Here is a 23,853-nt window from a genome sequence, read left to right as displayed (position 1 = left end):
CTCTCTCTCTCTCTCTCTTTCTCTCTCTCTCTTCTTCTCTCTCTCTCTCTCTCTCTCTCTCTCTCTCTCTCTTTCTCTCTCTCTTTTCTCTCTCTCTTTCTCTCTCTCTTTCTCTCTCTCTCTTTCTCTCTCTCTCTTTCTCTCTCTCTCTTTCTCTCTCTCTTTCTCTCTCTCTTTCTCTCTCTCTCTTTCTCTCTCTCTTTCTCTCTCTCTCTCTCTCTCTCTCTCTCTCTCTCTCTTTCTCTCTCTCTCTCTTTCTCTCTTCTCTCTCTCTCTCTCTCTCTCTCTCTCTCTCTCTCTCATGCTCGTGCCTCCAGGAGGGCTCTTGCCTTGGCTTGCAAGGTGGTTCCACGAGTGGTGCTTGCACTTTTCTTGCTATGGCTTCGCTGCTCTGGCCTTCTGGTGCTTTACTGACACCTGGTGCTTTCGCCTTGGCTTGCACAGTTCCTCAGAGTGGTGCTCTGCTCTTTTCATGCTCTGGCCTTCTGTTGTCGCCTTCTGGTGCCTTAGTGCCACCTGGAGCTGTTTTTCCCCTTTTGTTTCTCTCTATTTTGTTTCTCTGGTTTTTTCGCACACTGTTCCCATGCTCTCCTCAGTTTTGTTGTGATGGCTCAGCGTTGTGGCGCGGAAAAGTTCTCCGAAGCAAACTGATGTCAGCGTGCCGGGGTGGGGCTTATTTGACCTCGCTGACGTTACGCCCGTGGAGGACGTCTGGGCGGAATCGCGTGGTACCTCCCCCCGGCGCGCAGAGATGCTGGGCAAGAAAGTTTTCCGGGTCCAGTCTCTCGCCTGGGGATAATTCTACGTTAAGGAATCTGCGGCTAGAATCATCTCTACCAGATACATCGTTACCGAAGGTAAGTAACTTGTACTTCGTAGGCGAAGAAGGGTCTTTCTTTACTCTTTTATTGGCGCCACTTCCAGACTCCTTACGGGCCATAGCGCTTGAAACAGAAAGAGCCAAAGTCTTAGAGGAATGCACGGTATCCATAAACCTAATGATATATTGTTGCTCAGCGAGGATTATTAGTTAAGGAAACCAAGGTGTAACAACAATAAAAGTAGTATCAAGGCAGAAAATAAAAAAAATCACGTAGGATGGGATGGTAAGGTATCTCTCGGACATAAAAAGATAACAACCATGTATGCCATTAGAAGAGAAAAAAGAAGTTGTATGCCAAGATTTCATACTATAGTACAAAGAAACTCCCACCCAAACTAAATTTATTTTCCATAGGCTTAAATAAGCTATATAGGCCACCCACTGCAATACATGCACATTCAATCTTTAGTTATGTTCTAGTTCATTTTATACTTTTATTAGTTCATTTTTTCTTTTTGACAATTGGAAACATCATATCAAATATATAATTTCAATATACAAATATTAAAAGCATGTTTGTAATCAGAACTAAAGATTGAATGTGCATGTGTGGCAGTGAGTGGCCTATTGAGCTTATTCCCGGGGTGGACGCCATTTTGGATTGGGCAGTCGATCTCTGTGGCGGGCGCCATTTTGAGCGATACAGCGCTCGGGTTTGCATCGCAGGAAGCCTATTTAAAGCTGCTTCCTCCCGCGCAGCGGTTCCACGCAGTGGGACGCCGTCGCTTAGCCGGAGTCGTGCCAGAGTCCTGCCCGTCTGCGCTCGTCCGCGCTAGGGACGCGCGGGTTGTGGCGGGCTCTGGCTCTGGTTCGTGACAGTCATCGCTAGTGGGCCGTTGCCATGCTGATTTACTCTAGGGAGAGCTTGATGTCCATCAACCAGGTGAGCCGCTGCTGCGCTCTACCGCCTGTCCATCCTCTCTGTGGTCCGTATTATTGTCCTTGCAATGGTCTGATACTTTGACCCCCCGATGCCTCTCCTTCGGAGATCTCCCTCTGTTGTCCATCATGGCAGGGTTTCTTTTCCTTTTCTGCGGATTATGAACCTAAATGTGAGGTCGATCCTGAAACATCAGCAGAATCTGTATGATCTCATTGAGGATGAAGCTCCGGATATCCTGGCTATCACTGAAACTTGGCTTCAGGAAGCTGACACTGCCATTTTCAATCTGGCATGCCCCTCTGACTATTCGATGTACACCTTGAATAGAGCATCTAGAGGGGGTGGAATAGCGCTGATAGTCAGGTCCTGTCTTCCCTGTGTGTGGAACAGCCTTAAGATCACTGGCTGTGAAAGCGCCTCTTTTAAAGTCTCTGTCAACCCAGAGTTTACACTCTCTGGGATGGTGGTATATCGCCCGCCGGGCAGTGACGTATTGTTTAGAAATGCTTTCTCAGATACCGTCGGTACTTTGATTACCGACTGCGCTAACTTTTCCATACTGGGCGATTTAAATCTGCATTTCGACACACTGTCCAGTCTGACAGCTCGTGCCATCTCTCTGGACTTAGAGGCTTTTCAACTGATTCAGCTGGTTTCCCAGCCTACGCACATTGGGGGACATACTTTGGATCCTTTCTTTACCAACTTGATTGAGGCCAAAGTCACTGCGATTACCCCAGTAGAATGGTCTGACCATTTCCTGGTGTCTATCCAGTGTCCTGTATCAGTGACTACTCCCTCTTCTTCAGCTAGACGGGTACTCAGGAGATCGTGGAACAAACTTAGGCTGGAAGACTTTCATCATCTTTTGTTGGCGGAGCCCTTGGGGCCCATTGAACAATGTTGATGAAGGATACGACCTCTTCTGCTCCTGGCTTACCAGGGCTCTGGACGCTCTGATACCTATTGTATTGACTAAGATCAATCCTCGCGAGTCGAGTCCCTGGTATGACGGGGCATTGCGCGCCTTGAAGGGAGCCAGTAGACGGGCAGAGAGGGCCTGGCGTAAGACATATGGGGCCGATTTAAAAGCCGCATATTCTGCGTCAGTTAAGCTCTATCATCGGGCCATATGTCGTGCTCGTGCGGCCTTCTATGCCGATGAATTCCGGAACAGCACCAACCCGTCGAAGGCCATCTTCAAGGCGGTTAAAGATCTTATGGCCAAGCGGACTACTTCTTTAGCCGAGAGTTCAGTCTCCCATTGTGAATCTCTTGCCTCGTACTTTTTGGGAAAGGTCCAAGCAATCTATCGGGTTTTCCCTAGCATTGGGGTTCCGCTGGGAAGTGTTAATGAGACACCATGTCAGATCACCCTGCCTTCATTTCCCCCTCTCACCTCGGACGGGTTTGATAAACTTGCCTTGCAAGTTAAATCTGGATCTCCATCTGATCCAGTAAGGCCTGCTCTCTTTCGTGACCAGACCTTTATGGGACGCCCCATTGTGCGTTCCCTTGTCAACCTCTCCCTGGAATCTGGGGTGGTTCCTACTAAATGGAAGCAGGCGGTAGTGTCTCCGATCATTAAAAAACCTTCCTTAGATCCATCTAAGCCTGAAAGCTTTCGCCCCATCTCGCTGCTACCTTGGCCGGCAAAGTTGACAGAGGCCCATGTCAATCTGGCCCTGTCAGAACATCTAGCCCGGACCAATGCTCTTGATCCTACACAGAATGGGTTCCGTGCTGGGCACAGCACGGAGACCGCTCTTCTCGCAATGGTGGAATATCTGCGTGCAAGGTTGGATGCGGGTCAGACGGCGGCGCTGATATTGTTAGATCTCAGCGCCGCCTTCGATACTGTATCTCACGTCATCCTCCTGCATCGGCTTGAGGAGATCGGTGTCAGTGGCCTGGCGCTGCAGTGGTTCCGCTCCTTCCTGGATAACCGTTCCTTCTGTGTGGCTATTCCTCCCTTTTCATCCAGTTTCCAGCCTCTGGCCATGGGGGTTCCGCAAGGGTCTTCGCTAAGTCCCACATTGTTCAATCTTTACGTGAGACCGCTGGCTGATGTTGCGAGGCAGTGGGGCCTCACTTTGGTCTCGTATGCCGATGACACTCAGCTGGCGGTTACTCTTAGCGGAGATGTTCAACAAGATGCCCCCAGGTTTCAGTCCGGACTGAAGGCGGTGGCTAGCTGGTTGACAGATAACTGTCTTCAGCTTAATGCCACAAAAACGGAGGTAATGGTTGTCGGGAAGGGAGTGGAGCTCTGGGGCGATCAGTGGTGGCCTGCTGAGTTGGGCCCTACTCCGACCCCAGTGTCGGAGGTGAAAAATCTGGGGGTCTGGTTGGACGCTGGCCTTACCTTTATAGGACATACCAAAAAAACGGCAGCCTGTTGTTTAAGTCTGTTAAGAGGACTTAGACCTGTTCTTAAATATTTTGATGCCCCAACCAGACAGCTCGTAGTCCAGGAATACTATCATCTCTCGCCTGGACTACGCTAGTTCTCTTCTGGCTGGGGCTAATCAGGCTGAATTAACCCGCTTGCAGCGAGTCCAAAATGCTGCGGCTCGAGCCATTGTTGGCCTACCTAGATTCTGCCCGGTGGCGAATGTCCTTCGCTCCTTGCATTGGCTCCCTGTCAGGAATCGTATTCTTTTCAAGGTCCTTTGCTTGGCTTTTAAAATATTAAGAGGTATAGGCCCTGAAATTCTGTCCAACTTCATTTCTTTCTATGTCCCCACCCGTTGCCTCCGTTCTCAGGGCCAGGCCCTTGCTGTGGTTCCTAGATTTAGACTTAGTCGGATGGGGGGGTCGCTCCTTCAGCGTGAAAGCTGCACTGATTTGGAACACCCTCCCAGTTGAAGTCCGTCAGTTAGACGATCTGTTGTCTTTCCGGAGAGCCATCAAGACCTTTTTGTTTTAGCTCTCTATTTTAGGTTTCTTTTCTCTGGCTGTGTTATGTTTCTCCTTGTTTCTGCGCCGGGACGCTCCTTTGCTGGAGTAGCTGTGCGCATAATAAATCAACATAACATAACATTTAAGCCTATGGAAAAGGAATTTAGGTTGGGTGGGAGTTTCTTTGTAATATTGTAGCCCGTTTCCCCCCTTACTCCCAGACCTACAAAGTATACATGGGGGGGGGGGGGGGGGGGTGCCTTATTTTGTTTGGTGCCAAGATTTCATGCCATTGTAGTTCTGAGGCAGACTGTAAATCCACTCAAAATGGCGACTTCAGTCAGTCAGAAAACTTTATTTTGGCAAAAATGCCATAAAAGTGCAGACATCACATTAAGAAAAAAACAAAAAAATCTACATATGTAGTCAATAATCTTAAAACCTCTCATAAAACAATAATTTAAGACGATATGTATTCATAAAAAGTACATGTGTGACACAGAAATAAAATAAAAAGGGACATAGCTTGCAATGAAAAAAAAGAAGAAAAATCATTACAGTGCTAGATGTTTTCTTATTACCCACATTGAGAATAGGTATTTAGCAGTTACTGTGACGAATAAAGGAGAGGTATCATATTTCATTACTCTATGAAGGTCTCTATAGTTACTTACACCCAGGTTTTTCTCTAGTTGGATGATCCATTTTGTGCGTGGTTTTGTATAAGCCTTGCAAAAAAATAATACGTGGACCTCTGATTCTTCATACAAACTACACCCTGGGCAGGAACGAATTATAGAACCTTGCCAGTTATTCGTCCTAAAAAATAAGGGAAGGGATCCATGCCTAAATTGAATATAAAGTTTCTTGGCAAGCAGTGATTGGATCAAATCCAGTGCGGGCTCAAAGCTATAACTTATTTTCATTTCGAGGAATGCAGAGGTCAAATTAGTACTAGACTCTGAGCGTAATATTTGAGTCAGTTTGTAATCCTCTATCGCTTTGGCCAGCTGTTTTTTTAGTAGGACAACGCAGGTCTCCTCTGGATTAAGCCAAAGATCTTCCCTTCCAATTTTGACTAAAAGCTTTTTAATGTATGCAAGCCACGGAATGGTACCCGCCCTTGGGAGTATCATAATTGATTTTAATTCCTCCCTAAAATAATTAAGTTCTGGTGTGCTCCACAAACGGCGCCAGTACATAACCAGGCGTGAAGCAACCAGATCTACTATTGGCTGAATGCCAAGGTCCATCCTAAGAAGCTGAAGGGGAGTGCTCTTAGGTAATGCTAAAAGTTGCCTCATAAAATGGTATTCTGACCTTGCTAAGAGCTGGACTGAACTGTGGCCCCAAAGTTCAGCGCCATAGGCCGCCACTCCTCTTGCCTGGACCTTATAGACCTCTACAAGCGGGCCTATTAACTTTAACGGGCTGTCCCTATACATCTTCAAGATTCCCCCAGAAACTTGGACCAATTTCAGATTGGCCTTCGAGATCTGAGCTCCCCAGTCCATTTTATTACTTAATGTTAACCCCAGATAATCAAAAACCGAGACTGGCTCCAACGGCAAATCGTCCAACTTTGGGATAGGACAGTTTGTGGTGTCCGCATGCAGGACCATATATTTGGTCTTGTTAACATTGATAACCAGGTTCCTGTTTCTGCAGAATGTAGCAAAGCCCTCCAAGACTCTTTCCATCCCCATGGCAGTCTTGGACAGGAGCAGAGTATCATCTGCAAACATTAGTGCAGGTATTTTCCTGCCAGCTAGCCTAGGTGCATCAATGTCTGTTAGTGCTAACAACTCTTTCACGAGGCCGTTTAGGAATAGAGAGAAGAGGTTCGGTGCAAGGACACAGCCCTGCCTTACACCTCTTTCAACGGGGAAGGGAGATGTTAATTCACCGTTTTGACCATACCTTACCCTAGCAAAGGTGTTATTATGTAGAATTTCCAAAAAATGGCAAAGGTATGGGGGGGACACCCATTCCCTTCAAAAGGTCCCACAACTGTCGTCGGTCTATCATGTCAAAGGCGGATTTTAGATCAACAAAAGAGAGGTAGAGACTACCACCTTCCAATTTGATGGATTTCCAATAGATCATCTGTAGTCTAAACAGTTGGTCTATTGTTGACATTTTAGCTCTAAAGCCCACCTGTAGGGGAGTCAGGATGTTAAACTCTTCCATCCATGCTTGAAGCCTCCCCAATAGAACGCGTGCAAAGATCTTCTGTGCCACGTCTATTAAGCTAATCGGCCTGTAGTTTGCCGGATCCAGGGGCGAACCCTTTTTATGTATCGGAATAATCTCAGCCCCAGCCCAGGTATGAGGTAGTGGCATTCCTTTAAAAATTGCATTAAAAAGATTTTGTAGATAGGGAGCCCATACGACCTGTTCGCTCTTGTATAGGTCACCCGGTATCCTATCTAAACCAGGGGCTTTATTTGGGAGGACTTTTTTCAGGGCCAGTTCAACCTCTTCTAATGAACATAAATCTTTATCACCCATAGTCAAGGAAGAGACTAGCCTGGTTGGGGATTCGTAGGGTTCCGGGACCATTAAGCTGCTGGCATAAAGGGCTTGATAGTGCCGGCGCCATACGTCCTCCCCTAAATTAGGTTGGACTGCTGCTTGGGAGGCAGAGGACCCGGTTTTGATCAGATTCCAAAAAGCCCTAGAGTCTTTTTTCCTTAATGTAATAGAGATTTCCTCCCATCTATTGTACTCCCACTCCTTTTTTGCAGCTGTAATCACTTCCTTATAATGGCCCCTCGCCTCCTTAATCAATGCCTTGTTCCCCCCTTTTAGATTTACTAAGAGTGATAACTTTGCTTCTCTACAAGTTTTAGTAAACCATAGAGATCTCTCTCTCAGATTTTGGGATTGCCTCCTTATTCCCCGATAAAAGTACCCCTCTAAGGTTGCGCATAGCTCAACATGAGTAGAGCCTATATTACCCTGGTCTAAATGACCAATTCCCGCAACAGCAGGATCCAGTACTCGCTCTAAGAGCGGATAAATCTCCCTATACATATCACCAAGCTCGGTTTGGGATTGGGCAATCTTTTCCCATCTAACTCTCCGGCCTCCACTTGAAGTAACCAGAGGGGATAGATGGTCAATATCCCTCGATTGATATAGGGAATTATCGTAACCTTCCAAAATGAGGACAAGGGGATTATGATCACTTTCACTGCGATTTACCACCTGAAAATCCAAAACCCTGGGCCACATACCCAGTTTAATCATTATATAATCTATAATGGAGGCATAACTATTCCGTTGGAATGTAGATTTACCAGGATTGTCCGCTGGGTGCCTTCCATTGCATGCCCTCAGAGAATGAGTAAGGGTTAGAGTTGTGAGTTGAAGATCCAAGGGTGTCCATCCCTTCGTAGGATATGAGTTACAGGGGGGAATTGCCCATACTTGATCCTCTTCTTGGGTAACCGAACTGGACACACCATTCAAAGGTTCAAAATGGCAGTTAGTCACCACCTATGAGTAAATGTTCCAGCTTGGGTAGAATACACAGGAAATCCTCTAGTTTTGACAAGGTACTAGATGTTTGACCATACTTCGCGGGCGAGAATAAATATTAATTAGGTTCAGCTCAGGGTGATCCCGAAATGTTAGGGCTATGGACATAATATCCAGTGAGCCAGTATCAATTACTCTGATTGCACAGCCCAAATGTGTTTTCACCCAGATACACTATCCACCTGATGGTCTCCCTCTTGTAGCCCTTACTGCCGCTACCCAGTACGTGACAAACCCAAGGCGGTGACATGCTTGCGTTGCCCAGGTTTCCTGAAAAAGACATATATCGTGTCCATCTATGAACACCCCCCAGTCCGGGGAGTCCAGCAACGGACCGATACCTGCCAGATTCCAGGATAGTATTTTTAGGCCTGCTCCATGCTCTAATTTTTGGGTGGTATTAGCTCTTATTTGTGGGCCCATGTGGAGCTGTGTGGATTCGCCAGGTGTGTCCCCCCTATTCTCTGATAACTCTATTGGCGACTTTGATTACTGCCCATTAAGGGTTCAAAAACATACCCTGTCATTTCCAATGCCTTTTTCAACCTCAGACACACACGGGCAAGCCAAAACCGCCTGACTGTGACAGAAAATATCCTCTGCTCCTACTGAGGAAAACTAGCGGGCAGCCATCTTGTTTGCTGACCGGCGCACGCTCCTAAGTCCCATGTTCTGAATGCCATTTAGCTTGAAGATTTCTTGTCATCAGTGTATTAGTCTATCAAAACACAGCCAGATTGAGGGTCAAGTTCTAAATAGTTGAGCTAAATTGTGATATCGTTATCTATGGATTGTCGCGATGGGCTGTTTTTGTCCCCCCCAAAAATTCCCTATTTCAAAGCATAGGATGCTGATTATTGCTCTTGGATTTTATTTTGCGTAGACTCTTAGCCAGTGAAGTCAAATAAGTCTCTCACTATTTTAATCATATCAGTAAATAATTTTATTTTTCAAGCTGATGCCTAGAAATTTTGGATTGAACTATACTAAGGAACTCATTAAAGGCGAGCTGTTTAATAACCCCTCGTGGTTTTATTGTTTTTGAAATGGGTGTGTACGCTTGTAAGACTTAAGAGTCCTTCATCAATTGATGGGAGCAGATCAAACTTGCAAGCATTGATGATGCGTCTTGTCAAATCATTGAAGCCAGTAAATATTGTCTGGGGTGTATGCATAGGCCCAGTACATGATGGAGTGTTTAGGCCTCACCAAGCCTCCATTAGCATTGTCTCTTGTTGGTTATCCTTCTGGTGTGATATTCTATATCATTTTGAGCCACTGTCTGACGGCTCGTGGATCAACAGGTTGGTAATATATGCAGGTACAAGAATGCAAAAAAGGAAACATACCATGTTCATATTCTATAGTTTTACACATAAAATTCAGAAGCCTCAAGGAGAAGTTAATAAACAGGTGAAAATGATTACTTGATTATCAGGAACTGCTACCTCTTGTATACAAGATCATAAACTTGAAATGAGATAAACACTAAAGTTTTAAAAAACTAAAACCACTGAAATGCGCCAGTTACAGTTTAATGAACAAACTATATAACTTGTGCCACTGCCATGCACTCCTTATGACTTCACTTTGTCTTTTGGTGCTGATTATAAAAAAAAAAGCAGATTATGGGGCAATCGACCCCCTAATGTTACTGCCCAGTTCTTCCCCAAGAAAAACTGATCTCAGGATTTGGGTGATGCAAGCGGACAGGTTACCTCCCAAGACTCTGGGTTGGTCTCTCGTCATGATATGGCCACTAAGGAGAGTATGTCATTAGCAGTGGTCATGCGGACGACAGCTGAGACCCTCTGTCTCCAGCTTTCATCAGTAGAAGTGAAAACTAATGGGTTAACCAATGCAGCCAACCTGCTTCTGTTAAACTAATACCTCACAGATGTCCTATTCAGGGCTGGTCCTTACCCCCTGCTCAGGGGGTTCCTGTCACCATCGAGGCATCTCGCCGTCCTCATCCGGCACCTCGGGACCCAGCATTCCTCACCCAATATGCCACACTGAACATCCCACTCCCAAGAGCTTGGTGATGCAGGCTTTGATGGCTAGAGTCAACCAAGGGACTTTTCCCACTACACCACCAGGTCGTGAGCAGTATTTGGAAAGCTTTCTTCTATGCCTGCCTGACTCGTGGTCAGTTAACACTGCTTGTCTTCTAGGATGCTACTCCCATGCCTTGTGTGACTAGTTGACACAAGTTCTACGGATGGTCTCCGAGGAGCCCCATGCAGTTAACATGCAAGCCATGTTCGATGGCCGGGATGTGGCGAAGCAGCCATCAGGTGTTGGTTAGATACCACTGATTCCACTGACAAAGCAATGGGCTCCAGGATGGCTCTTAGGTGCCATGGTTGGTTGTGTTCCACAGGCTTTTCGGGGACGTCCAAGCAAGCTTCATGGACCTGCCCTTCCATGGGTCCTATCTGTTCACCGAAACAGCAGTGTGGCGCTGGACTTCTTTAAAGATAGTAGCGTGTATGGCTCGCTGCTTGAGGTTGACCATTGCCCCTCGCCAACCACATTCCTTCTTTTGTGGCTATGGTAGTGGACTACAGTCTCTCCAATTCCAACCATGCCTGCAAAGGCCAGCAGCCTTCCCAGCCTTTTTATGACCCCTGCAGGGGTTTCCACAGACCTTGCGGACAACAATGTCAATATGCTGCACAGTCCTCCACCCCTCCTGCTGCCACCCCCACCAAATTTCTTTAGCACGCATCGCTACCCGGTAGGTGGAGGACTCTGCACTTTTCACTGGAGTAGTGCTCTGTCACCTCAGACAAGTGGGTGTTGCGAATTGTTCAGCGATGTTACGCCCTTCCATCCCTTGAAACCTGCCTTCCATGTCGCCATCTATACAGCGGCTGTCTGAGGACCACCTATCCTTGTTACGTCAGGAAGTGCAGTCTCTTTTGGGCAAGAAAGCCATCCAGAATGGTTCCAACACCGAAGTCTATCATGGCGGCTACTGCTTCTATTTTCTATTATCTAAAAAGGACAGCAGTCGTGTCCTATTCTATACCTGTGCACTCTCAGTGCTTTCCTGAGAAACGCAGGTTCAAGATGCTAACCCTTTCCCTGGTCCTGTCTGCGCTAGATCCTGGAAAATGAATGGTAGCATTGCACTGGCAGGATGCTTATTTTCGTGGCCCTGTCTTGCAGGCCTACAGACGTATTGTGGTTCCCGAAGGGCCATGAGCATTTCCAGTTCACTGTGTTCCCCTTTGGCCTAACCAGTGCCCCTGTGGTGTTCACAAAAGTGATTGCAGTGGTTGCTGCTCATCTTTGGAGGCTGGAGTTTTGGTCTTATCCTACCTCGAAGACTGGCTGTTGAAGGTGGGCTCGCCCACAGGCATTCATCACACACCTCCAGACTATGGCAAACCTTAATTTGTTGGGGTTCACTATCAACATGCCGAAGTTGCACCCGTCTCCTTCCTGAACACTCCCTTTCATCATGGTACAGTTTCGTGCCTACCCTCTGGCGTAGAGTCAAGGACATTCAGTCTATGGTACTGATGGTTCAGCCTCTGTCCTGGATTCCACTGAGAAACTTTGAGGATGGTAGATCTGATGGCCTTATGCATCCTGCTAGTGAAAAACGCCAGACTGTGCATGCTGACTCTGCAGTGGGATCTGAAATCCCTGTAGGTGCGACTTCAGGGCAATCTCTCTGATCGAGTCCAGATTTCAGAGAATATTGCAGGAGATCTGTAGTGATGGCTACTGAATCGCATTCTGATCAGCTGCAGACCTCTTTCACCTTCACTCCCAGACATGACAGATGCTTTGCTCCTGGGATTTGGTGGCCACCTGTTGAAGGTGGAAATCAGAGGACTCTGGTCATCAGCCAAAAACACTCCTCCACATCAGTCTGTTGGAGTTGTGAACCCATCGAGAACGATGGATTCAATCCAGATCTCTTGACTGGGGGTGAGTGGTTGAAAGGTTTCAACACTTCGGCCATCTTGTTGTGTTTGCTATCCATTAAAGGAAGGCTGATGCAGGTGTTCACTGAAAATACTACTGCTATGTGGCCCTGTGCCTCTGGAATTGGCTGGAACGTTGGGACATCTTCCTGATAGTGCAGCACCTGGTGGAATCTCTTAACGCCTAAACAAACTCAGCTGCTGATGTCTTGCGTACCACTTATGGCATCTACACCCAGAGGTGGTGTAAGGTCTTTTCTGTGAATGGGGAGAACCTTGGATCAATCTATTTGCCACTAATGAGACTGTTCGTTGGAGTTTCCAAAGCGTCTCTCTGAGACACGTCTGGCTTAGAGTGGAATTCGGAACTCCTGTACTCCTTTCTGCTGATAACACTCCTGCCCTGGGTCCTCAGAAGAGCAGGTTCAGCTGAGCCCCAGTTATCGTAGTGGATCTATGCCATCCCGAATTCCTAGGAGCAAGCATCTGTCCTCCTTTCAGGCTGCCTCTTCTGGATAACCGCATATTGTAGGAGCAGGAAAGGGTTCTGCACCCCAACCTGAGCACACTATCTTCATGCTTGGAGATTGAGCAGCGACGGGTGAGTGTTTTTGATCTTCTTCCCGAGGTTGCTGATGTTTTCCTTGCAGCCAGGTGTCCCTCAATGAAAACTATATGCCTTTGGAACAAGTTTGTTGCCTGGTGCTCCGCCAAGCACATTGACCCACTTCATGTCAAACTGTTTGAGGTGTTATTGTTTGTTTTATTGTTGGCCAAACAAGGCCTTGCTTGGGGCACTGTTAAAAGGTATTAGTGTGCTAGATCATAATTTTTATGGTTGCCTGATCAGCTGACCAGATTTAAGTCAACTGTTGATGCTCGTTTCTTGAAAGGTTTTCAACACATTTCCACCTTTTCCCTTCATTTTGGCCTAGTTGGACTTAAATTTAGGTTTCGACCTTGCTTATGTATTCGCACTTTGAAACCATGCTTCTGACCTGTAGACTGTATTCTCAGTGGCCATTATAACGGCCCGTATAGTGAGCGAGTTTCAAGCCTTCTCTGTTCACCCACCATATACCGCCTTATACTAGGACAAACTGGTTCCCGAACGCGTGCCTCCTTTCTACTTAAGGTGGTGACCCTATTTCATGTTGGTCAGACTATCACCGTTTTGACGTTCTTAGCTTCACCTCATCCCTCCATAGAGGAGGAGAAGCTCCATCGTTTGAATCCCAAGAGGGCCCTTAGTTTTTATTTTGTTGGTACCAAGGAACACCGAATGGACGATCAACTCTTCATTGGATTCACTGGAGCAAAGAAGGGCAAGGCTATGCAGAAGACTACCAGATTTCAATGGATTGTTTTCTGCATTAAAATCCGCTATGCATTGGCAACTAAGCAGCCTCCAGAGGGCTTGAGGGCTCACTCCACCAGAGCCAAGACCATGATTACACAGTGTGTCTCTCCTCGACATCCGTCAGGTGGCTTTGTGGGCATTGATCCATATGTTCACGAAGCACTACTGCATGGCCATTAAGGTCCAACGAGAAGGGCATTTTGCCCACTCTGTCCTGCTGGATTCTTTGTTTTAAGTCAGTTTGCAGTCCAGCCACCAGGGAGGTTATTGCTATCGTATCTATTCCAAGGTAAGGAATCAGTGGTTAGAAGTCTCTTCTAGAAGAACAAGTTAGTTGCATTTGGGAATGCCTTTTCTGGTAGAGACTCTAACAGCAAATTCTCTACCGACCCTCCATGCCTCTCTGCTCTACGAATTGTACTTCATTCTCAGCAAGGTCCTCTTAGCTTCAGCGCACTGGTCACAACTGTTCTGACTTGACTCCGTGTCTCTAGGTACAGAATGTGTCAGAAAAGAAACTGATGTAAGCACGCCGGGCTGGCGCCTATATAGGGTCACACCAGACTCTGAGCTGTCGGCGCTATCTGCCGGTGTGCAGAGGTACTGCTGAAGTATTTTCGTATCCAGTTAAAAGTAAGTTTCCCGAGTGCCTCATAAAACCTACCCATCAGTGTCAGAAGCTGAACAGAACCACACTCTCTTGGTACAGTACTATCAATAGTTCCATGTATTGGTCCACACATTAGAATCAAACGGTGGGGGAGCAAAATACTAGAAAGTTCTAGTGTGCATTTATTTTCTCTTTCTGGCTCCTAGTGTGTGTGCAGTAAGCTGTTATTTCAGCTGCATGAAATGTGTTCTTTCGGCTATCACTTTTTCTGTATGACATGAGTTTTTACAGTTGAAATTGACGTATGTTGTATCCTGTATCCTCTAGGTGTGTGATATGTTTCTGAAGTTTGCCTTACCATTGGTAATACTGCCTCCTGCCGGTGTCTTCTATCCAGCTCTGATGAGCATGGACTGTGTCAGCCTTAATCAACTCTGTTACATCATGTACAGGTACGAGGGCCAACATTGGTCAACATCACTTTGTCATTTACTGAAGGAACAAAGTTAAAGACATTATTTTTACTCTTTATTCTCACTTTTGCGTTTCCAGCCTTACTTGAGTAGCCAAATTCCCTTATAATCCTTAACAGAGTAAGCGCAAAAAGAATCGGCATACCAGATGCCTTTTATTTCCCTTGGTCATGTCATTAACAAAAGAGCACTCCATGGCCAGTCTTTCATGCTTTTTCTCTCTTCTGCACACTTTAGTACATTGACAGATAGCAGAATCACAACACCACTTTGATAGTCAAACATGACACAAATACTTTCCGCATAGACCACCCAGCAATCCAACATCTCCCAGTTGAGCCCAATCAACAGTGTAGGGTACTACCAACCTGCTATTGCTGTTAGGGGCCTTGTCAGAGGTGTAAACATTATATAAATGTAACTACAATAGAGTAAAATGGCAAGATCTCCTTTTCCCACACAGTTTGCTATTCTTTACCAGCAACTCTCAAGTAATTGTTTCAAAACAGTATGTTTTATATTTCACTTTGTTTTGACGAGGCAATCTCTTTGAATTGAATTTGAAGGGGTAATTTATTTGAGATTGTATTTTTAGCATGCATATGTTATTTTTTCCAATATGCCAAATTATATCCGTACACATTACTTAAAATATTTGTTCATTTACACAGGTTATATCTCAGACACCTCTTCTGGTAATACTGTGCTGATTGTTACCTTCTGCTTAGGAGTGCTGCAGCATTTACTGGGCTCCATTCAGCAGTGGTCAGGTTTGACCAAGTGGGATGTTGGAGATCCCTGCACCTGAGTCAAACATTTGCAGCTCTAAAGTAGTAGTGATCAGCTCCACTGCATAATTTATGCTTCTGTTTTATGGTACTCTAGACTGTTCTTGTCCCTATGGATGAACAAGAAGTTAAGAGTTTTTAAGGAGATCCAAGGCTTTTCTCAAAAGTAAAAAAGTTACTTGGGCCTTATTTTCAGAGGGTGAAATCTCAGGTGTTGCTTTTTCCTGTCTGTCCAGGCATGTTTGGCTTAGTGTTAGGGTTCCGTGAGTTACATTGGGGTAACAACTTGACTTGCCATGACAGTCTAATACAGGAAGTATACTCTTTTTCCAAATATCGCGGAATACCTTGAAATTATATGTTCCGTGTATTGGAAAATCTGAGGTTTTCAGCTTGTACAAATTCACACAGTCAAAGTTTTGGGTGCGTTAGACTAAAGCCACCTTTTCATGGATTAGTGTTCTGCTCATGTGCAATGCGTATGTGTACCAGGTTTGCTATATCATTTGAAAATACTGTCACAGGTCCCCTATGTACTGTTCAGAGAGCCTGGTTTGTGGAACTTCCCATAGACCAACCTAGAGGTGTAAATTAGTTCAGAAAAAAGAAAGTTGGCTTATTTTTACTTTGCGCACTGTCACACCATCTCCAGAATCTGGAAAATACTGGCAAGTGGTTGGACTTCATGTGACAAACAATGCACCCTACCAATGTGTGTTTGTCAGGGACGTCAAATACTCTGTCACTAGGACTTTGAATATTGTTTTTTCTCACACAGACAGGCTGGCATTGCAAAAGACTGTGGTCCTGAGGACAATGAGGGAATCTTTGACTTCCAATTTAAATGAACAGTTTGTTTGATTCCTTCGCTTCTAGAGCCTCCAGCAGTATAGAAGACTGGCATGGTCACAGGCTCTGTTTCGTCGATTGCTAGGTGGGTGCTGCAGAAACCTTTGAACTTGATACTTCTAGCTGAACCTTTGCCACATTTACTCCCGTTTAGCACTAGTCTTGCTACTGCATTCTGTTTTTTGTAATTTAACAGATGCCTTGTGAGCCTAATAAAAAGCCCATCAATATAGTGAAGGTGTAGCTGCTCTAGAACTCTGAATGCTAGACCCTAAGAGTGCCAAATGAGGTAGTATTCTGTGAAGGATTTTTATGGTGAAAAAATTGATTTTATTCACTTGATTGACATGGGGTTATGAAACGTTGCAGTTCATGATCATGCCAAGATTCCTAACTAAGATGTGGTTGAAAATAGTCAGATTTCCTTAGGCTAAACTGTGATGGGTGTTCAATTTTTTCCAGGCTCCTCAAGTGACAATCCCTGTTTTTGAGAGGTTGAGATTAAGGGGATTCTGTAGCTTCCCCGTTTCTATTGTCTTTAGGCGTTTAAATCCTGATATTCCCAAGCCTGATTCCATTTTAAGGATATTCTGGGGGTTGTCAGCCTAATGGTAGCAAGTTCGATTGAAAGGGAGGATTTCTGGGAGTGGGGAGAAGGAAACACTAAAAAGATAAGGATGAATAATCAAACTTTCTGAAATCTGCTCTCTAATGATGCAGAATTCTAGCTGCAGGTTCCTCACCTTTTGAATATGTCCCAAGCATCAGTCTGGATCCAAAACAATTACAGCTGTATCTCTGCTCGCGGTGGCCAATCTAATCGCAAGGAGAATTGTTATGACGTCCTGCTCAAGGCTATTGGCCTTGATACCTCTACTGAGTCCAGAATCCTCTCACCCCCTTCCCCTACCACTGAGAAGAGTGCTGCCAATACCATGGTTTGGCTTAAGGCAGCTAAAGTCCTTGACCTCTAACTCCCCACCTTGGAAGTCAAGATCAGTGTCTTGATGGAGATTCTTCAGCCAGGGTAGACCTCTACTGAACCCCGCTTAGCATTTGGCGAGGCCCTTACAGGCACTTTGTTGGGGTGGGGTCAAACAATACTCTGGCTCCCCAGTCAACTGCCAGATTGCACAACGCCACAGTCCTGCCCAAGGTGACCTAGCATTTGTATATTCGCACCCCTCACCTGAAAGCTTGGTGGTAGCAGAACCAATCCCAACACCTTTCGACTACTAGCCATCAATAGGAAGACCAAATGGGTGAAGACGTTCAAAAAAAGTATTTTCACCCACCAGTTTGGTGCTCAGGTCCTTGGATGCTAGCGGCCTGCTGGGGCTCTATTCTCACGCCCTTTTGGACTCGATGGCTCAAGTTCTCCCAGGTGTCCCTGATTATCTCTGAACGGTCCTGGTCAAAGCCACTCAGGATGGGTGTGACTCTGCCATGTTCACAATACATTGCGACTTGGCCAGTGTTGCCATTCGCTGCCATGCTTGGCTGTGGTCCATCGGTTTTTCAGGTGGTTAGCCAATCCAACCCCAGCATGGTGCCCAGCAGTTTTGAGGCCATGGTCCACACTGCCCCCCGTGCTAAAGGTCAACAGGGCCATCCAGTCCACTGCCTCTTCTACACCCCCACTTGGCAAATGCCTTAATGGAGCACACCCACCTGATAGGAGGCAGGATCCAACAATTCTTGCTGGATTGGCAGGCCAGAACATCTGACAGGTGGGCCTGTCTAATTGTTTTAATTGTTTTGAAGGGCTATGCCCTAATCTTCTTTGTGCACTGCAGCACCTTCAACCGTCTCACCAATGACTGACTGAGGACCATCTTTCCGTTTTGCACCAAGAAGTGCAAGCTCTTTTGGCCTAAGGGGTGATCGAGATGGTGCCAGCACCAGAAGTAGGATGTGATTATTGTTCCCGCTACTTTCTGGTACCTAAGAAGGACGTACACATTTGAAATATTTTAGACCTGCGCCCTCAACGCCTTCCTCCGTTTTGAATATTTAAAAAAACTTGCATTGTTCCAGGAGTTGTTTGCCCTCAACCCTGGAGACTGGATAGTGGTGTTGGACCTGCAGAATCTATATTCCAATATATCTGCCCTGCAGGCCCATCAGCACGACCTGTGGTTTGTGGTGGGCCAGTAGCATTTTGAGTTTGTTGTGCTCTCCTGATGGTGGCAAATGCAAAAACAGTTGATGGGGAGGACCTGGCTTGGCAGTTCGGTCAGGACTGTTCCCATGAGGCACAGGGTCAAGACCGATTTGCATATGGCCAGGTCTAAACTGGGGTGGCATGGTGAGCAAAAGAATCCTGGACTTAACCCAGATCTCTTGACTGGGGGAGAATGTTTTGATTTGTTATGCATTCCATCCATCAAAAGTGTGTCTTTTGCTTTCTCGCCCTAAGTGTGCCGGGTATGCCTAGATGTAGGCCTCGGGCTCACTGTGCCACTGGAATCAAGCTATCCTGGCTGAAGAGGGATGAAGCCCCGAAACTGGTCCTAGGATGCTTGTTTGCGGTCCAGGGAGGACCTGGCTTGGCAATTCGGTCTGGACTGTTCCCATGAGGCCCAGGGTCAAGACTGATTTGCATATGGCCAGGTCTAAACTGGGGTGGCATGGTGTACAAAAGAATGATGGATTTAACCCAGATCTCTTGACTGGGGGAGAATGTTTTGATTTGTTCTGCATTCCGTCAATCAATTGTGTGTCTTTTGCCTCCTGATGGTGGCAGCACACCTTCGGAGGTCATTGGTGACAGTCCTCCCCTAACTGGATGACTGGCTGTTGAAGGCTGGCACACACCAGGCAGTCCCACCACCTCAAGACTATGGTAAATCTCCTGTCATCTTTGAGGTTCACTGTCAACGTGCAGAAGTCGCACCTGACTCCTTTTCAGATGCTCGCCTTTAATTAGTCTATGCACACCCACGCTCTTTACAGCCCTATGCATGTCGGTCTATGGGTTAAAATTCGGGCCCATGCACTTTACAGCTTTATGCATGCCTGGTTATGGCTCAAAATGCCCGGCCCTATAATACAATTTTTGGAGTGATCTGCTGCACCCACAATACTTGGCCCTTGCACATTCTAATTTTGGCAATCTTGCTTGGGCTTCAAATGTTGTGCCTTTTATATTGTCCTACATTGATTTTATAATCTTGATCTTTGTTTTGTGTCTCATACACAAGCCGCCAATTCGTTTGGGCTCTAAAATTTGTTTTTAATACAGTCTTAAGATTTTATAAATGACTTTCGTATAGGTGTTAATTACCTAGTTTTATACTTTGCTTCTGCTTTTATGTCTCAATACAGATCGTTCTTTGTAAATGGTTTAAGGTAATCCTATAATAAAGATTTAGTTACAGTGGGATCTTTGGTTTTGATGATCCTCGTGTGCTCCCCATTTGAGCCAATGCACAACTGTTCATTGCGTCTTCAGACTCTCAAAACTGTTTTCCTCCCTGCGATCACTTGAGCTTGTTGCATGAGTGAGCTCCAGGCTTACTCAGTTTAGTTGTATTACATCACCTTTTTCTTGGACAAACTAGTTTTGAGGACTTTAACTGCATTTTTGCCAAAAGTCATGACTCCTTATCACGTTGGCCAATTCATCACCCAACCACTGCTCATTGCTCCACCTCACTCCTCTACAGACGATCGGTTGGCTCCCAGAGAGCTTTCAATTTTCACATAGATTGCACCAAAGACTATCAGTTGGACAATCATATCTTTCTGTGGTTTTCTGGGGTGAAGAAAGGAAAGGCGGTACAGAAGAGAACTTTGTCCAGGTGGATGGTACTCTGCATTAATATCTCCTCTCCTTTTGCCAAGAAGCAGCAGTCACAAGTATTGTGAGCTTATTAGAACAAGGCTTAGGCTGTTACCACTGCATTGTCACATGAGTGTCTGTTCTCACCATTTGTCAGGCCACGACGTGGGAATTCATACACATGGTCACAAAGCACTGCTGCTTTGACAATGGAAAGGACATTTCACCCATTCGGTCCTCCAGGACCTATTTGTCTGAACCTATCCCACTGACCCTCCATTTTGGCAGGTACTTCACTGATATGTATTCTAAGGGTGAGGTATGTATGGTTAGAAGTATTTGTGTGAAGAACAAGTTACTTACCTTGGGTTAAGCTCTTTTGATGGATAGTCAACTGAAGATTCCTCACTTCGTTTCCTTCTCCCAGTCCTGTGGAATGATCACTTTTTCCATCGTAAAAGGTCCCAGTCTAGAGATCTGTCCAGTGGTAACTCTGATTACATTTTGAGTTCCATGTCTGTGGGCCAAACCTCATGAAGAAAAACGGACATCAGCTTGCAGGTGTGGTATCAATATCTGCTCCGCTCAGTCGCTTCTGGGGTGGAATGAAGCCAGCGTGGAGCAGCATTATGCTACCTACTGGTGAACTGGAGCATTGCTGTGAAAAGATTCCCAATCCAGTATTGCACCTGGGGATAATTCTAAAGGTGAGGAATCTGATTAGGTGGAGTATCCACCATAAAGAGCATTACCAACGCTAAGTAACTTGTTAAAAAATGTGGATAGTCCTCTGTATCAAGATCTACTGTACATTGGCCAATAACATCTTCCGAAAAGACTGAGGGCAAACTCCACCAATGCTGTTACCACTGTTACCACTGTGTTGGCACGTGGAGTGGCTGTTCTCAACACTTTTCATGCTGCGACGTGGGTATTCTTGCACACATTTGTGAACCACCACTTCCTTGATAGTCCTGTCTGTCTGTCTGGTAGATTTTGGCTGTTCTTTCCTGAAGGACTTTTTGGTCTAAACTGGTTCTGCAGACCCTCCACCTTGGAAGGTACTGCTTTGCTATCAGTTCTAAAGTTGAGAAGTCAGCAGTTGGATGTATCCATCAGAAGAACAAGTTACGTACCTTTGGTAACACACTTTCTGGTGGATACTCCTGCAAACCGCAGATTACTCATTGTCTCGCCACACCATTCTGTATAATTCTCTTTTTCCATGTAAAAAGGTTGCAAGCTAGAGATCTGGACACTGGTACTCTGGTTGGTTTTTGGAGTCCGCGTCCTAGGGCACGGACAGAGTCAAAAAAGAAACAGAAGTCCGTGTGCACTGGTGGTGCTTAGAAGCGGCTCCGTTCTTCACTTCCAGATGAAATGAAGTAAACACTGTGCCGTGGGGCGCTAGGTGGCGCAGGACCAAGATGGCCGCACTCACGTGAGGCTCTGGCCGCCCGACCCGCCGATTCAACAGTAATGTCCTGAAGTACCCCTCGCCCGGAACCAGAACAACGGGGATATGTGCCCAAAACGAAGCGGCGGACTCGCTGAAAGTATGGAGTCATTCTGAGCAACGGCCCCGAAGATATCCGGCTTGATGTGCGGCCGGGGGAGGCGCGGCCGCTACTGCTGGAGGTGAGCGGCGGCTGCAGTACCTACGCTGGGACCGGTGCGGCCCTGCGGTGCAGGGCCGGAGTGCGCGGCGGGGGCGGCGCGACCCCCTGGACGGCGCCGCCCGTGAGTGAGGGCCGCAGGTGCTGATCGTGACCTGTGCTCGGTTGCTGGGGCCCCCTCCCTGACGCGGGGGCGGCTGTGGCCCTCCGGTGCGGAGCATGGAAAAGTGAAGCGGGAGGCTGCTGCTGAAGAGGCCCGGACCGACACCCGGGGCTGTGGAGCCGCTCCGCTCGCGGCTGGCCCGGACGCGGCGGTGGGAGCGGCGCGGCTGGCGGGCTGCGGTGCGGAGGACGGCCCTACTGCCTTACGGTGTGGGCCGAAGATCGCCGCGTGGCGGCCGGGCTAGATCTTGGTGGACGGTGAGAATCCTACAGAGCGGACGTGAGAGGACCTCCTACTGGGCTGAATCCGCCCGACAAGAGCCACGGCGGATCGAGGGCGATGAGAGATCCCCGTCCCCCCTGAGAGCAGAGACCGCAGCTGACCCAGGCGGGGCTCTACAAACCAAGCCACAAACGCACAGTGGATTGAAGAAGCGGTGCTGGCGATTTGCACGGAGGAGTGGGCTGGGTGCGCTGCGGTCTGAATATTGCGGGCCTGAAGAGGCACAGCACTGCGGTGTGACCAGCTGAGGAGCCTTGTTGTGTGGACGGCCAAGTGGGGAGCACCATGGGGAAGGCAGAGGCGCGCCAATCCAAGCTGCCGTTTGAGGTGAAAAAGTCGGCTACGCGCTCCGCCACCAAGGATTCGAGTGCGCCTGCTGCGACGCCGCAGACCCCTTTGGATGCTTCCCCTACTGAGGAACTGAAGGTCATGCTCATGGCAATGCAGCAGAGCTTAAACGCCCTCTCGGGGAAGATGGACACCATGAATAATCGCCTTGACTTCCTGGTGCTGAAAGTGGACAAACATGAGGAGCAACTTAAGGAAGCTCGACCATGGCCAAGCAAATGTCACAAATGGATAAGCTGCTCAAGGTGATAGCAGCCAAAAATGAGGATTTGGAGGCGCGCAGCCGGAGAAACAACATCCGCCTGATAGGGATTCCGGAGACCACAGCCACGGGGCGAATGGAGGACTATGTGGAGCGCCTGCTAACCTCCTAGCTCTGGGCGGATTCCTTCTCCGCACACATGACAGTCGAGCGAGCCCACGACCTCCGGCTGGAGCGCCACTGAGACCCATAGTGGCAAGACTGCTCAATTAACGAGATCGCGACATCGCCTTGCAGAGTGCGCGTGACATACCGAACTTGCAGTATGAGGGGAACTCATTCTCCATATACCCGGACTTCACATTGGCCGTCCAGGTGGCAAGGAAGAAATACATCCAGGTGAAGCAGAAATTACACAAGGCTAACGTCGAATATGCCCTCCTCTATCCAGCCAAGCTGAGGATTCGCCATCGAGACCGCACGATCATCTGCGTCAACCCGCAACGGGCAGAGGAGTTCCTCAAATCGCTGCGACGGACCCCCCCGGCACACGACGGCGATGGCAGGAGATCTGGATCCCAGTCGCCGAGAGACACAGAATGAGCGTGGAACGGTGGGGAAGGGAGAGTCCGAACCAAGACTTTCTGTGACACGGCAACACATCATTGCAACGCGGACTGCGGAGACGACTAGGTTGTGCCCTGCGGCGGGGGTGAGTCCCGATCGACTTGGCCGTGGCGGCCAAGTGCAGGAAGCCATGCAGGAGGAACTGGGGAGGATGAAGCCGAGACTCTACGCAATTACGGACAGATGAGTACCTGGGCATGGGAAGTACTGCTTTGATAAATTAATGGCATGGGAATATCCTGTGCTGGGGGACCTGTTATGACCCGCCTTACATTGGCCTTACAGAAATGCTTGAACAGAACGGGTATGAAGGGGACTATTGATACGGGGTTGGGCGCCCTCCACCCTGACCCACCTCAGATCCGCTGAGGAGGGCACGGGGAGTCCCGCTGTCTGACGGGATGCGAGGGTTTCAGAGGCACGCCAGCGCCCCACAATGGGAGGTCCCCACTGTTTAAGGACAGACAGCTTTAACAAACCTGGTTGTTTGTTTTTTCCTTCGTTTCTTATAGCCTGATGCTACTGTTCAGCCATGGGCCTGTATTATTGTTGGGGGGCATGATGGGAGGGCGACGCGATGCCGGCGCATTTGGGGCGCTG

At 47.4% G+C, this 23,853-nt stretch overlaps 1 protein-coding gene across 7 annotated transcripts in view; it reads left to right on the top strand.

Moving 5' to 3' along the window:
- The window catches only part of CENPI (centromere protein I), a 708,963-nt gene that overhangs the window by 463,242 nt on the left and 221,868 nt on the right, over positions 1–23,853 (top strand). For all 7 annotated transcript variants that reach the window (XM_085607721.1, XM_085607722.1, XM_085607716.1 and 4 more), the window contains one exon: positions 14,449–14,573. In XM_085607721.1, the coding sequence (XP_085463847.1) occupies positions 14,449–14,573 (125 nt within the window). The remainder of the gene's footprint in view (positions 1–14,448; positions 14,574–23,853) is intronic.

Source organism: Triturus cristatus, chromosome 5_2 (assembly GCF_964204655.1).
Source record: "Triturus cristatus chromosome 5_2, aTriCri1.1, whole genome shotgun sequence".
NCBI lineage: Eukaryota > Metazoa > Chordata > Amphibia > Caudata > Salamandridae > Triturus > Triturus cristatus.
Note: the sequence above shows the minus strand (reverse complement) of the source record. Positions and strands in the feature narration are given on the sequence as shown.